General features: G+C 40.0%; 2 protein-coding genes across 2 annotated transcripts in view; both read right to left on the reverse strand.

Annotated features, from left to right (window-relative positions):
- Positions 1 to 3: 3 nt before the first annotated feature.
- gpr151 (G protein-coupled receptor 151) lies at positions 4 to 2,023 on the reverse strand. The gene has a single exon (XM_058797762.1). It carries the CDS (start codon positions 1,792 to 1,794, stop codon positions 523 to 525), a length of 1,272 nt encoding a protein of 423 aa, XP_058653745.1. The 5' UTR covers positions 1,795 to 2,023; the 3' UTR covers positions 4 to 522.
- Positions 2,024 to 3,209: 1,186 nt separating this feature from the next.
- ppp2r2ba (protein phosphatase 2, regulatory subunit B, beta a) overlaps positions 3,210 to 15,231 on the reverse strand; it is a 28,747-nt gene continuing 16,725 nt past the window's right edge. Inside the window, 9 exon segments of the mRNA XM_058797761.1 lie at positions 3,210 to 4,943; positions 5,091 to 5,182; positions 5,657 to 5,826; positions 7,891 to 8,055; positions 8,201 to 8,378; positions 12,250 to 12,362; positions 12,842 to 13,007; positions 14,552 to 14,589; positions 14,592 to 14,648. Of these exon segments, the coding sequence (XP_058653744.1) occupies positions 4,664 to 4,943; positions 5,091 to 5,182; positions 5,657 to 5,826; positions 7,891 to 8,055; positions 8,201 to 8,378; positions 12,250 to 12,362; positions 12,842 to 13,007; positions 14,552 to 14,589; positions 14,592 to 14,648 (1,259 nt within the window). The 3' untranslated portion in view covers positions 3,210 to 4,663.

Genomic DNA, 15,231 nt, shown 5'->3' on the forward strand with positions numbered 1-15,231 from the left:
TAAATACTTTCTTTATAGCATACTCATTCTGTAGACATTTTCATTTCCATCTTAATGTGTAAACACACTGATAATAAAAAGTTATCAATAAAAGTAAGATTTCAACATCTATTTTTAACAATACCATAGGCAGGAGAGAGCTATCCACAGCTTTTCTGCATTTTTATTGTCTTTGTGGACCTGTGCGCACAAGACTTCACCACACACTGGTTTCTTTAGTGATATTGCTACCCATTTTAATATATAATACATCATTTTTTAACAACATAATACAATACAAATAATAGTCATTTCAAAATACTCAAGAGATCATATCAAGCCACTTTTATCGCTTTTATCTTGTTCAGAACAGTTAAACACAAACACAGAATCAAATAAGTTAAAACCATAACTCATCATTTATGATTAGTCACAATGAGGGAGCCAAGTTCAGGTGAGGTCTGATCTGTTGTGTGTTTTTTCATTCTTTTTTTGTTGACAAAATGTAAAAGAACAGGGATTCTCGCTTTCTTACTGTTTTCCTTACTTGGGATCCTGATGTTCCCAGGGCACAGGATCATTTTCATGTGACTGGGAGCCAGTCTCCCTCTCTTGCCAGAACTGCTCTACATCTTGCAGTACTATTCCATCCTTGTTGGTTGGGCTCTCCAGCAATCCTCCACTCTGGTCCGGTTGCTTCTCAGGCTTTTGCTCCTCTGTTTGCCCAGGCTGGTGTGGAGGGAGGTGGGCTGACCGTTCGGGTCTTGGGGTGGGTGACTTTGGGGCAGTCGGGGTGTGTGGTCCTGGCTTGTGTTGTTTCGGTGGTTGTTTGCGGAGGGTGAGCCTTCGCCACAAGCCAATGTAGCCTTCCCTGAACTCCTCGGAGAGGGCGAGAACGATGAGAGGGTTGACTAGAGAAATGGAAAACATGAGGAGCTGGGCGGAGAGAGTGAAGAGGACCGGAGGGAAGGCACCATCGGTCTCTAGGGCATGCCGCATCCAAACCCAGGACACCCATTGTGGGAGCCACATGGTGGCCATGGCCACTGTCAGGCTGAACAGCATCAGAGTGAGTTTGCGGGATCGGATCTGTGTCCGTAGGTTCTGGGTCTTACTGGACCTGCGCTGGCATCGTCCATATGCCTTCCAAAAATAAAGTAGGGCGAAACTCAAAGGCGTGCAGTAGGCCAGGAGAGGGTACACCTTGGCATACACCGACATGAAATCATGGGCATCGACTGGCACTGCTTGAACACAAATCATTCCACTTGCTTCTCTTTGCAGGGTGGAAAAAAGCCACTGGGGAATGGGGACCACACACGCCAAGAGCCAAGTAAAGAGTAGGACTACCAGGATAGTCTTCAAACGGATGCTTACCTGCTTGGTGGGGTTACTCACATACCTGTAGCAAGCTTTGGCCATAATGGCCACGGTAAAGCTCTTTGCAGCCATACATGAGTGCAAAAACCAGTCACAGGTCTTGCAGACAAACAATCCCAGGGTCCAGCTGGCACGGGAATAAGCAGTGGCTTTGAAGGGAACCGCAAATGCCAGGACCAGACCATCAGCTAGCATGAGGTTGAGGATGAGTGCGTTGATCAAGGACAGCTTGCTTTTACGCGCGATGGTGATCAGGACTCCCATAGCCGTTACATTCCCGGTGAAACCCAGGACACAGATGACTCCCAGCACCACTGGAATCAAAACCCTCAGATCTCCGTGATCCAGGTGCTGATATCCACTTCTCTCCAGAAATGAGCGTCTATCCACGGAACTGTTCCCGGCGCTGATGTTCATCGCAGGTAATTTATCCATTTCCGCTGTGATGGATTGGTAAATGGAAATAAAGCTGGCAGTATGTGCAGAGAGAACAAAATTCTCTCTCTCAAAACTGCGTCTATACGCGAATAAACTCCGCGCGCTTGTGGAATTGATCAGTCCCCGCGCGCTCTTCCCGCTTTTGACTAGAAGCGCGAAAGCGGAGCGACTTTATAACGGACGTTTTGATTGACAGGTGCCGTCCCCAGCTGACTGACAGCGTTTAATTTCGCCTGCCGCGATCCTCCCGAGGCCAATTAAAATGATTTCGGGTAATAAGCACTGACTGCTACACACTGAGTTAAACTTATTGCTTCTATTGTCACTGGAAATGATGGATTTTTTTATTTCCTGCCGAAGACAAAGGCTTGATGATTGCAAATGGAAATATGAAGGAGTAGGAATGTGAATGAATTTTTATGACAGATTTTACCTCAGTAGGAAATAAGTTTTCCTTGAGCTGAAATAATGAAGATGTTAGCCTACTTTGTCACATTTAATGTTATGGTAACACTTTATATGGAGTTATTTGCACCTTTTATAATGTTTGCCATATTTAAACCCTATATCATATATGTATATCAAAATAGGAGAGAAGAACGGAATGGTTTTACTTGAGTTTTTCCTCATGGTAGGTTTGTTGTAGGCTACATTTGAATTTAAGTATAAACTCCTTCAAGCCACAAAAATTATTTAACATCGCCAGCCAGGAAAAACACAGTTAAAAGGTTGTTGTTCCATTAATGGGGCATGTTGTCACACTGTGAGCATATGCGAATGTAGGCCTATAGGCTATTTTTCTCTTGAACTGAATTTAATCCACTAATTCTTGTGTGAATTAGTGTCCACTTTTTATCCAACAGCTATAGCAAAACTATCATTATACTGAAATTTTAATTAGATAGAATTCAGAGAATTCTAATAATTTAAAACAAGTAATTAGGCTTTTGACTTAAACCCTTAAAATTATATTGAGACTTGTATGGCTAGCCATAATCCCTTGCAAAGAAGTGTAATTACATTTTTAATTATTCATATGCAAATAACGAATATATTATGAATAATATAATAATTTATATTTGTTAATGTTATTATTAATGAAAGTTATCATTATTCTTTCAATATTTACCAGCCAAAATACTATGCTACACAATCCATAAAAATAGGGCACAATGTACTGTATTAATTTGAAGGATTTTCCTTTTTATTTATTTTTTGCAGGTGTTTTATCTGTATTTCGAACATTTCAGTGAATTGAAGTGGTTTAAAGATGTCAGTCCCTAATATTCTGCCAAATATCTAATTTTCTGCTCTCCAGAGGAAAGAAAATCATTATAGGTTTGGAACAACATGTGGGTGAGGAAATTACAGCATTTTAATTCTTTGACTTTAATTGAAACAGGATGTCTGTCTCTTGAATTGTCACAAGAGGGCGCCATTGTTTAATTTACGTGTAGTGAAAAGAGAGCATGAAACAGATCAATTTGATTTCAACTTCTTTTTCGTTTCTTTTTATTTTCAACGAATTCCATTAAGCATAAAGACTGCATGGCAAATAATTGCATGTAGATACATTCTGAGCTATAAAACTTTGTTTCATTAAGAAGTTTGCATCTGAAGTGTTTTGTTTTTTTTCTTCAGAAGAGAACATTACTTGTTCATTTGTACATAATAACATAATAAAATTCCCTGATATCATTTAACCTTCATGTATAGGCTACATCATGATACCGGTATTTCTGTCATCCTCAGGCCAAAGTGACGTAACTGAACGATGACGTTTTAACAGTCTCAGACAAATGCAGCGGAATCAATGGAAAAAGATGACGTCTGATTGTTACAGGTTAATTTGATGGTACAGAACAGATATTTTCTTCATTGGCTCATTATAGATGACATGTACATGCAATAATACTTTTCACCCAGCACGGCACTGACGAATTAAAAAATAAATAAAAATCAGGGTATACTGTAAAGTTATGAGCATACTGAGATAGTGGAGAGTATAATGCAAAATTCAAGTACTTCAATTCTGTGTACTGAAAATCCATGTTGCTGCAATTCTTTTCCCTTCTTACACAAAGCTATTTTTCACATTTCTTGTAAAAACATTCACACTTCACAACCCAAATACCACCCTTCCGAAAACCCTCCCACCCTCCACCCCGTCTGCCACCCAAGTACCCACATACGAAAAGAAGGCACCACAGCTTATTAATGGTTACATCAAAATAAGAGGACAACATGAAATGACAAAACATGACCAGTGGGATTGACTTTTACTTCAGAGCTCCTTTCAAGAGGAATAATCAGGTCGCAAGGGACTGTGATTCCATCCACAGATTGTTTGTTTCAACATTACAATCAGCGCAGATCACATTCTTAGTCTATTACAAATCAGTCAGACATTTCGGAGGAAGTTGAAGAGCATTGTGTTTCAAAGGGAATGGAAATCCATTGGTTTTTGTTTTTTTTAAAAGGCACCCCTTTGTTTCCGATGCCAGGATGTCAGCGAAAGCCTGTCTTTTTTCATTGCAGTGAAAATGCACATTTGTCCAGATTTAAAGAGTCAGGCATTTCCTTCCAGCAGAGAAATGAATAAATACGATAAATAAACAAGTTCACGGAAGGGGAAATGCAGATACTTAATAGAGGAAGAATGATTGTGCAGGGCAGGATGCTACTTGTTTGTGAAAGTCTGGCAGCATCCTTGCACATGGCCAGCATCTGTCCATACTTCTCCCTACATTATAGGTAACTTCCTGTTTCTCATCACAAAAGACACCTTGCAAACTCCTGCTGAGCTGCTGCATTTTGTACCTCTTTCTCTCTCTTTTCAGGTACGTGAGGAGGTGGTACAGTTGTGCTAGTTGACCTTATCTTGGAATATGTAAAGGTTATTGGTGGCTGCCACAGCGATGATGTTCTCAGAAGGATGCCAGGCAGTGTGGAGAATTTTCTTGCTAAAGTCCAGGCTGTCCACACTGATTTCATCTTTGCGACGCTTTCCGCCCACACACACCTTCCGCGGTTTCAGGATCGCCCGAGGCTTGCTGTTCTCCCGGGAGGCCTCCAGAGTCACATCACGCTTCGTATTACGGTCGAACATTCGGAAGAAGTTGTTGTAAGAACCAGTCATGATCACACTGGAAACAGAACGAAGCAAAACATCAACAATATTCATTATTAAAGCATTATTTTGATTTTGAATAATTGTGCATTGATTTATTATTCACAATTGGACCAGTACGTTTATTAAAATAAATATTTAATACAAAGTGTAAAACACTGACCTGTCTGATCCATTCCAAACACATTCAAATTTGTCGAAGATGCAATCATTCTCATACAGCGAGCACAGCTTACTTCTTAGGTAATCGTGTACCTGGTGGATGAAATGGTGACAATTTTGATTGTTAATTTAGTAAACACTGGTTTTGACATCTCTAATAATTCCTCTCTTTTTAGACAGTGTGTGACTGCTAAATACCCCACAAATCATTTGATGAACATTTCCTGTGTTGTCATATTTTCTAGCCCATTGGTGGGATGAAGTAAAGTATGACTATTTGAGAAACCAGAGATATCAGCACAAGATATCAACCATTATTGATGAGGTAGGTGATGTTTATGATTCAGGGAATGGGATGTTCTCATTCTAGAGAGCATTCTATTACATTTGTATAGTGCAATATTTTTGGTCTGATTCCTGAAAGACACAGATTATGAATTTATAAATGTGTATGTGTGCTACAAGTCTTTCAAAAGAGCCAAATATAATATAACGAAGCCCTTAAAATCCAGGGATTAGTCTTTAATACATTGTTAAATGCAGATAATTTGCAATTAAATGTCATACCTGATAGGTTTCCAGTGGTTTGCTCTCCATGTTGAGATCCCAGACCTTCACTGTCAGGTAGTCACGTGTCATCAGGTACCGTCCACTGTGGCTGAACTTTACGTCAGAGATGGAGGAGATGATTTCAGAGAAAAAGGAGCGATTGCTTGGGTCTTCTGGCTCCTCGAAAACTAGGAGAAAATCATACGAAATTAAGTACAGAAACATTAAAATAAGGATAACACGTTTCGTCCTCATTGAATAGCCCATCAATGTTGGCTTTCCAAAGAAAGTTTTCCTGAATCACTTTCACTGTTTGCTTCCCAACACGTCATAAATCTGCCTGGCTCGCCAGGGAAATAATACACCTGTCAGAGCAGAGAAACAGATATTTATCATCTACTATCGATTATCCTCTCACTGTTTTGTTGACTCAGTTGCGGATTATCCTGTGATGTGTCTGCAGGCGTCTACACAGCGGATGAAAAAACACAGGCAGAGGGGGACGAAACAGATCAATGCTCGCAGAGAAATTTGAGCACTGGTGGACTGCAGGTGTTTGTCATGAGCCATGTCACATTGTGAGCCTGTCCACCTGCAGTCATGCTGGGTGTCATTCAGATGGGGCTAATGAGTCCTCTGGGGAGAAATATGAGGGGCTACGGCCCTCCGTCTGCACTCCGCTGCTGCTTGGAGCCCTGCTGGGTTTGGTTAGCCTCCCCCGCCTGACACCGCAGATTGATTTTTAAGAATATTCTCTAGGATGCCTGGAAGATTTATTAGTGTGGATTGAAGGAGCAACACACACTCACACACTCTGCGATAGAGAAGACACCGAGGAGGTCTTTCCTGAGGCAGACTGGCACATCCGCCTGCTGTGAGATCATGTACCAAGGAAAAAATTGACAGATGTGTGTATAATTTAGGTCAGTGTGGTGCTGGAGATACAAACCAAGGCGGCTAAAACCGAAGCCCTCACAGTTGTTACCCCCTCCGGCAAATCTGGCCTTTTAAAATTCAGCAGCAGTATGTAAATATCTATTCAACAGTATGTGAACACATGGACCAGTGAGCACGTCGATAAAACGAAGGGAATGACCAAATTCTTTCAGCGGTGTGAAAACTATAGGCACAGCTATCTGCCCTTGAGCATTGATTTTTATGCCAAGCTTAAATGTCAATGCATTCAATCTGATCATCAAATGCAGATGGAAGCGTCCCGCCATAAACTGGAGACCAGAGCGCTTATGCCTTAAGAAATGGAAATCTGTCAATTTGTGGTTATCAGTTCAGCCATGTGCAGCCAAAGGAGATGCCACTATATACCACCAGTACAGGTTCATCAGTCTGCATTGTGTCCAATCCCCAAATGAAATTAGCCAGTTAAGCTCAAGGAGACGCAATCATATTAAAAATTAGCATAATCCTCACCTCCAACGCCCTCGCCCTAGGTGGAAGAGAGGCTAATCCCTGTCATGGCGTGTGTAGTGGCTGTGCTCTCTGGAGACAACAGTGTTTCTGGAGCTGTACTGGCCCTTGCATTTGTAATGTTATAATGAAGTTTGGAAGAATGCAGGAAGGACTCATTTAAAAAAGGTCTACAATATGTTGACAATTTTAAAGAAGCTTTATTAGTGGTGTTTGCTAAGGCAAGCATTACTATTACCTATTGGGGCTTTGTTCAAATCCCTAATCCTAAATATTAAATGTTGATGCATAATAACTCATCCTGCACTATTTCTGCTAGAGACATGAATAATAACTGAAATCCTACAGTTTGGTGAGAATGCTGTGCTATTACTTTTCTAAGCAATCAGCCTTTGTTTCTTTCTGCTGCATTTCAGCAGATTATCAGTCAGGCTAAAACGACCAATAAGAAAGAAAGGTTACACTTTATTTTAAGGTGTCCTTGTTACAGTGTAATTACACATTTAAGTACTGAGTAATATTAATTAAGTACATGTACTTACTATATGGTTAGGGTTTGTCTTAGGGTAACTTGCATGTAATTATTTATAGTATTTTGTTGTGCCACTCGCGCGTGTGGAGTAGACACGGCGTAAGGTACTCCTAGTTATTTATCCATTATGGTAATTTTCAGGTCATGTCAAAAAGTTGTTGCTCTAGATAAATAATAGGCTATTCTGTACATTTGACTCGTGTACGATAATTTTCTTCCAAATACGATAATTTTGAGCTTCTGGTACAATGCTTGGGCATTTTCAATCTGGCAACACTGGCTTGCATTGACTTACATTTTGAGTGGTTGTCACAGAGTGCTGATGCCCTCATGTCACACAGCCGTATGGAGCCTTTACTGCTACTGTAGACGAAGGTGTTGCACTGGTGAGGGTGAAACTCTGCTGCTGTTATCACCTCCGTCAGCTCCTCCATGTTTGCTGGCTTAATGTCTACAATGTCTGAAAAAGCAGCTCAGGAAAACTCATCAACTTGTAGGTTTAGTAGTAGCACAATTAATGGGGAAAATTGATGGGCCCACTACAGAAGGTAACCTTTCTGTTACAAAAACAACTTATTGTAAAATTTAATGTCATGAAAGGATACTGAAGCTTCTGTTTGTGATCTCCAGGTTCCACAGGTTGATCCTCAAGTCATCAGTGGACATAAATGTTTCATAGTCGCTGTTGACAGAGATGGAGTTAATGTGGTATGTGTGCGCATTGGAAAACACTCTCCGAGGTGTGGCCTCAACCATGAGGTCCATGGGCCGCAGCACTGGCACCTGAGAGAAGACGAGAGGAAAAAAATGTCAGAATCTGCTGTAACAATTACAACAGCCACAACACAGTCGTCCTTTATCCAAAGATTGTTAGTCATATTGCCACTAGTATGGGGTTATATCTCTGCCACAATTCTGAGCGCTAAAGATCATATTTTGAGCATGCAAAAGTGCATTTTGAGCATGCAAAAGTGCATTTTGCACGCGCACGAACAGAGTTTTGTGGAGAAAATGTTCGTCTCACAAAGAAGAAAGTATTTTGTGCGCGAAATCAATTTTGCATTTAAAATAGGTTTTTGGATGTGTGCAGACCTTCTCTTTTGCGTGTGCAACGTTTCACTAACTTGCTCCCCTGATGCCCACCCTCAGTGCTCTCTAAACGCCGATGGCTCGCTTGCTCAACACAACCCAGTGTTACAGTATGCCATAATTCCAGCCAATCAGAGATGAGGCTGCTAAATTCTGATTGGCTGCCTTGACAACCAATCACAACATTCCCTGCATTACTGATGACAGCGGAAGAGGAAGTACTTTACAGTACTCACAGTACTTTCTTCTTTGCGAGATGAACATTTTCTCCACAAAACTCAGTTTGTGCGCGTGCAAAATGCACTTTTGCGCGCTCAAAATATGATCTTTCGTGCTCAGAATTGTGGCAGAGATATAATTCCATACACTAGGGACCCTGTTGTCGTTCAGAACAGAGAGACAGAATTGCTTGTTTTTATATTCAATTTTTTATTCATTTTAAAAGTATTATCGCTTTTCAGCCATCAAGTATGATATTCTGGGCTGTAATGCAAGCTAAAGGCTATTGACTGCATACATTAATTAACACAGTGCGGAAAACTGAGCTCCTCAAACCATATCATGGGGTCTTTAATAATTGGTAGAACTGATTAAAAATGCACGATTAACCTTTTTTTAGAGTTCTATATTTGGCACCTCACATCTAATTGGGGCTAATGACCATTATGATGGCGCTCGATGTGCGTTTGGCATTTTGTGGGCTGGGACCATCCAGCGGGACACATTTTATAAAAGTCCACTGAACTACACTTCCTGCTGTGAGCTGGTGCCCAGAACAGCACCAATGCCCCACACGCAGGTCTTAATTGCAGTATGCAGATGCGGCCTGTTTAACTGATGCTGATGTTTAGAGGCAGCGCATGTCGTTCCAAAAAGAGAGTCACTCATTACCACATCACAGAGGCACCTCTGCCTTATGTGAGAGGCATTCAAATCAGTCCTTAGCTCTAAAATTACCCTTTAGGCTTTTAAACCACTGCTGTAACTGAGCTGAAATGAGGATGACTACAGTGAGCTTTTAAAGTTGAATATGTATATTAGGTTGTTTTGGTTTAGCTGTGCATGCTCAAGTGCACACATTAGAATTTCATGTTCTGTTTGTGTATCATGCTGACAGATTTATATGTCATCCTTTTATTAGTCTCAGCATAAGATGGCACACCCATGGACCACCCACAGTTTATTCACTGACCATCTGATGCTTTCATAAGCATCTGATATTTTCATGGGTACAATGTATGGCTTTTAGGAAGAACTAGTCAATGGATTTGACGTTGTCATCAACAGTTTAAAAGATAAGGCATCTAGTAACAAGTTAATCTATAACACTTTGTATATATTGAACTCTATTTATTTGTGATTCCAGAAGTTTCAAGAACTGTATGTACTTCAATAGTTATTGAGTGAATAAAGACATATGAATTCATTTTTGCATTAGTTACTTTTTTCATCAATTTAGTTATGTTAGATTGTTTTAATATCATAATATGAATTATATTAATAATAAGAAGTTTGCAGAGGCCAAATACTGGACCCTAGCCCCCTGGTTGAAAACCATTGCTTTAAAACAGCATTAACTGTCAGTTATTTGTCAGTAATGTTTTTAGATGGAAACATTGTTGATACACTTTTAAAAATAAAGTTAGTTTTCACTGTGATTCTACAGAAGAACAATTTTTGGGTTCCCTAAGGACCTTCTAGTTAACAATTCTCAAAATATTTTTTTCCTAGCGTGAAGAACATTTTAATAATATAAAAAATCCCTTTGCACTATAAAGAATATGCACTGGAAAGTTTCCATTAATGTTAAAGATTCTTCATGGAACCATCAGTGCCAATAAAGAGCCTTTATTTTTAAGAGTGTACTCAGATGTCCGGCTACAGGAATCTGTCCTTCTCTTTACATATAGAATAACTGTTGTAATCTAAGGAGGTCCCTCTGTTTCTAATGTCTCTTGAGGCAAAATAACCTTCTGTGCCAAACTCAGCAGTCCCACATTAGTTCAAAGAGCCAACAGATCACACAGGAGGAAAGCAGAGAGCAAAAGACCATGGAATAGATAAGAAAACGCATTTATTATCTACCACTGAGAGGAGCAGGGGGATGGGGGATTGGCCAACACCTTGCTTTCAGTTTTTATGGCACACACAGCATTAGTAGGTCAAATATCACAAGAATCCATTTTGATTTGCTGTATTGTTATAAAAGGTCAGGTATCCGCTGGCTTTAAATGGCACACCGGTCACATCTTGTATCACGTCAGCTCATGGACTGCAGAAACTAGACCATTGCAAACCTTAGGGGTAAAATTGCAAACTGAGACAAGAGTAAGATCACAGTGCTGGCACTAGAGACTGCCAGAACACATGACGTGTGTCTCATCTCTCCCCTCCTCCCTCACTACCGGAGCTCCACGATAAACCCGTCTCTGCATCTCCACCGCACATACATTTCACGGTCCAAATGGGATTGCCGCCTGCTCCGTGCCATCACCCCGGTGTCAGGCTAATCTTCTGCCCGGACAGACAATGGTGGAGGAGTGGAGTGCTTTAATCCATTAGGCCATGGAGCAGAAAACAGACACCGCACCAAACATTAATGGGTACTCGGAGTCGCGCCCTCTTTGTATCTGTATTCAATTTGGAGGGATGAGTGGAGAACGAGTGAGAAGGAGAGCAGAGGGAGGAATGATTGTGAGCCCCTTCACTGCACATTATCGTCTGTCTTTGTCCTTGCTGTTTGATTATGAATGAATGCCTTTTGGCCGCTGACAGCTCATCATTTGTCAGCATTGGTGTTGAACACAGAGAATGAGATTTTCATGTGAGAATGTGAGCGAACAGCAGCAACTTCTCAAAGCATTAATGAGAACACACACCAGCAGATTTATAATAAACCTCTGACTTCCAGGTACGAGACTGAAATAGATGTACTTCAGTGGAGGATGAAGTGTAACTGTTCAACTGTCTGCCATTGCAGCTTCTTCAAAAACCAGCTTCTCCAAAAGCTAACTACATATTTCAGCATGCATTACTGTCAGCTAAACCACTGAAAATGTAGACAAAACCTTTGAAGAACATGTAAAATCAGAAGAAATTAGATTATGCTTAAAGAAAATGAAGCCTGGTTTAAACGCTATTCATATTTCCTGTATTGTGACAATTTTCAGGACAATTAAGGACAGTCTCTTTTTTTTCTCATTACTGTAATGCAAAGTAAATAAATGAACGAATTAGTTGAATGGTAATGTATTTATTTTTGTTGTACAAAGTTTCATTTGTGTTGATTTAAATAAAAAAATGATACTACCCTAATGAGAATTTAATGATAATGAGAATTATGGTATTTAATTGTCATGAAAATAATGTCGCAAAGCAAACGTTATTAATGCTCTTAGATATAGGCTTCATTTCCTTTATGCAAAATATAATGTCTTTATTTTCTTTTGTTCGCTGTCAGAATCATATTCTGAACTATTTAGTGAACAGATATAATAAATATTGAGTATCCATATTAAAATCTTTATTGTGTATTTGCAGGTGGTGTTAAGACTAGCATGCTAACCCGTAACGAGGTGATGGTGGCCGGGTCTCTGAATCTTCCATCTTCATCCTTTAGGTTATATCCCTCCGGTCTCTTATCCCTCTCACTGATCTTCCACAGTTTCACAGTTTTATCTGAAAATAAACCATTACACACAGAGCAGCTTCAGTATACCATTTGGAAGGAAGCAAAGCATGATAAAAAGAAAAATTGAGAGAAAGAAGCGAATAAGAAGGTGGGCAGTGGGAAATTTTGCAGTCTGTGGGACACAATCTGGCACACGGCTGGAAAAGATCCAGCACCAACAGAGAATGTAAACCGTAGTCATACCATCTGAACGTGGGGAGATGTATGATGTCATTGGAAGGCTTGACTGTTCCAACAATCTTTTGTTAAAATGACAGCAGCTATCACATATTAATAATAGCTCACATTAAGAATGAGATCCAAGATTGCGGTCTAACGCATTTGTTATTCTGATTTAGCTTGGACCGAACTGGCTTTCAAAATATCTTCTTTTGTGCTCCCCAGAAGAAAGTCAGTCATACACGTTTGGAGCAATGTGAAGATGAGTAAACTTTGCCTGCAACAGAGATCTCAAACGTGGACTCACCATTGGTGGAGAGCAGGAAGTAGGCAGCATTCTGCTGAGGCAGCCAGCGTATCTTATTGATCTTCTCCTCAATCTCTAAACTCTTCAGGTAGTCAAACTCCGGCTCGTGACTCTGAAACGTGCTGTAAACATTATACTCCCCACGTCTGTGAGGCTGGTTCTTGCTCTGTGGGCGAAAGGAGAGAAATGCCATCATCTAAGTTGAGCTGTGCAGCTCATTACTAGCATATGTTGTGTTATGCTTGTATAGGACGGCTACTATATGTGAGGGGAGATCTGTGGCAAAATAACTACATTCTTATTGGTAATGGAAGGCATAATCAAATTAGTCAAAAATATATAATAAATGAACACACAAGGGATAGAGGATGTGTAGAACTTGGTAAATAATGAGCACTGAGATCAATGCAAATCTGCAGAGCTTTCTGCCTGTGAATATCCCATAATGTGCTGCTGATTCTGTTAACAGCTAATTGTAGGTTTCCTGGTCACAGTTGGACTATTACATTAATGCATTCGCAATCAATGGCAGACTGGAAATAAGGAAGTTTTCACGTTGGGAACCATCAAAATCAATAATTGTGTAAACCACTCATGCAGTTGAATTAAAGTAAACGGAGAAGGAGTCCCTCTCCAGAGGGGGCTGTAAGAATCTACCCGTGTGTGTGTGAAGTAGCAGCGTTTAGGGTATTGCGCAGAAGGCGGCATAGTCATACAGTATGTGACTGTATTGGCTGACAGCATAGGATCTATTTTAGTGGAAGAATAAAATGAATTGAACAAAAATCCTGCATAAGTGGTGTAACTACCTCAAATTTGTAATGTTACAGTAGTTCAGCAGTGACAGTTTTCCAATTACAAGCTACTTTTTCCCAACGAGAAGCAGTGTAGCGTGACCAAACACCAAAACGTTGTATTGCTCACAGCTTTACTAAATTGCTCTCTCTATAGTATGCTGGAAAGTCCAGTTAATTTTAGTGACTCTGGTTCCTTTTGACCTGTTTATGTAAAAAGATTCACCGATTTGAAACTCTAAATACCATTTTAGGCCTCTTAAAGCTGAATATTTCTGGTGGGTTCAAAACACTTTCTGATCATCTGTTACTGGCATTGTTTTCTAAATGTGATTCACATAGCTACATCAGTAACCATACTAATTTAGGATGAATTTAAATGCTACTGTATGTTTTTAAATCTATTAGGTGTGGTCTAGTTTCATATTTGTCTAATTGTCTAAATCTAGCTACATTTAGTGTAACACAATAGTTTTAAACGTGAACATTTAGTTTTCTGTTCAAGTTAAGATGCTATCACCCTAACTGAGATCAATTTGTTTGGTGAACTATCCCTTTAATTTACTTTAGTGTAGCTAGCTATTAATGTTACTAGCTTGTAGTGTAGCTAACTTCTAAACTTCCCCAAAAACTGTGCTCGCTGTTCCCTGTTTACTGACCAAACACCTGAAGAAAAGAAAAAAAGCTTCACGTCTGAGCATGTGCACCTGAGGTTCATAGAGACCTCACCTGTGTTACTATTGTGTCTATTGAAACCCTGTTAAAGGCAACAGGAAGTTGTGTTACAGGGTGCGGCTCTGTGGTTTTTGCTCACACAGTAAGAAAAGCACTGATTTTATTGACCTGCTGTCTTGCTGTGTGGCACTCTTGTTTACAGGAATGACTGCATATAAAAGATTTCATGGTTTTATCTTACCTCTTGCTCCCTTTGGAAAACCACAACTCTTCCTCCTTGTCTCCTGTGGCCAAGAGCTCTCCAGTAGAGTTGAACTCCACAGTAGAGATGATGTCAGCTGAAACACAACACAAGAGAGCCTTTATTATGTATACAAGACTTAACACTCTTTTTAAAGGATAATGTATGGTCAGCTGGTCATTATCGTAAAATAAATTACATCAAGTTGATCTTGTATCTCTCTGAAGAGGTTTATTTGGAGGTTAATGACTGTACATTATGGCACTTATTACACAGCTACTTACTAAACACATAAATGGAGATGAAATATTGATTTGAGTGTAAATTATTTTGTTATGCCGTGGTCTGTCTGAATACTCGATTCTGATTGGCTGGCAGGTGTTGATTAAATTCGTTGAACCGCACAGGTAGTTCCAGGTCAGTTTAATCACGTTCTATATTAATGCGCTTCCTAGAAACATCGGTAACCATAGTAACATACAGTTAGAGTTGAATAGTAATACAGACGAAAATAACCGTCATTTTTATCGTTCCGGTCAAATATTGCAGCGCAAATATTATTAACATCTTTAATATGTGAATGCTGGGAAATGACCATGGCATAAACGGGATAATCAACGGCTAGCTGTGCATTAACGTTAAACGCTGCGCGTCGGGCGGTTCTTCGCCTCCACGTCGTG

This window comes from Onychostoma macrolepis, chromosome 14 (assembly GCF_012432095.1).
Source record: "Onychostoma macrolepis isolate SWU-2019 chromosome 14, ASM1243209v1, whole genome shotgun sequence".
Lineage (NCBI taxonomy): Eukaryota > Metazoa > Chordata > Actinopteri > Cypriniformes > Cyprinidae > Onychostoma > Onychostoma macrolepis.

What these genes read in the sequence shown, in the direction of transcription:
- gpr151 (XM_058797762.1), bottom strand. Translation starts at nt 1,794, where the DNA reads ATGGATAAATTACCTGCGATGAACATCAGCGCCGGGAACAGTTCCGTG.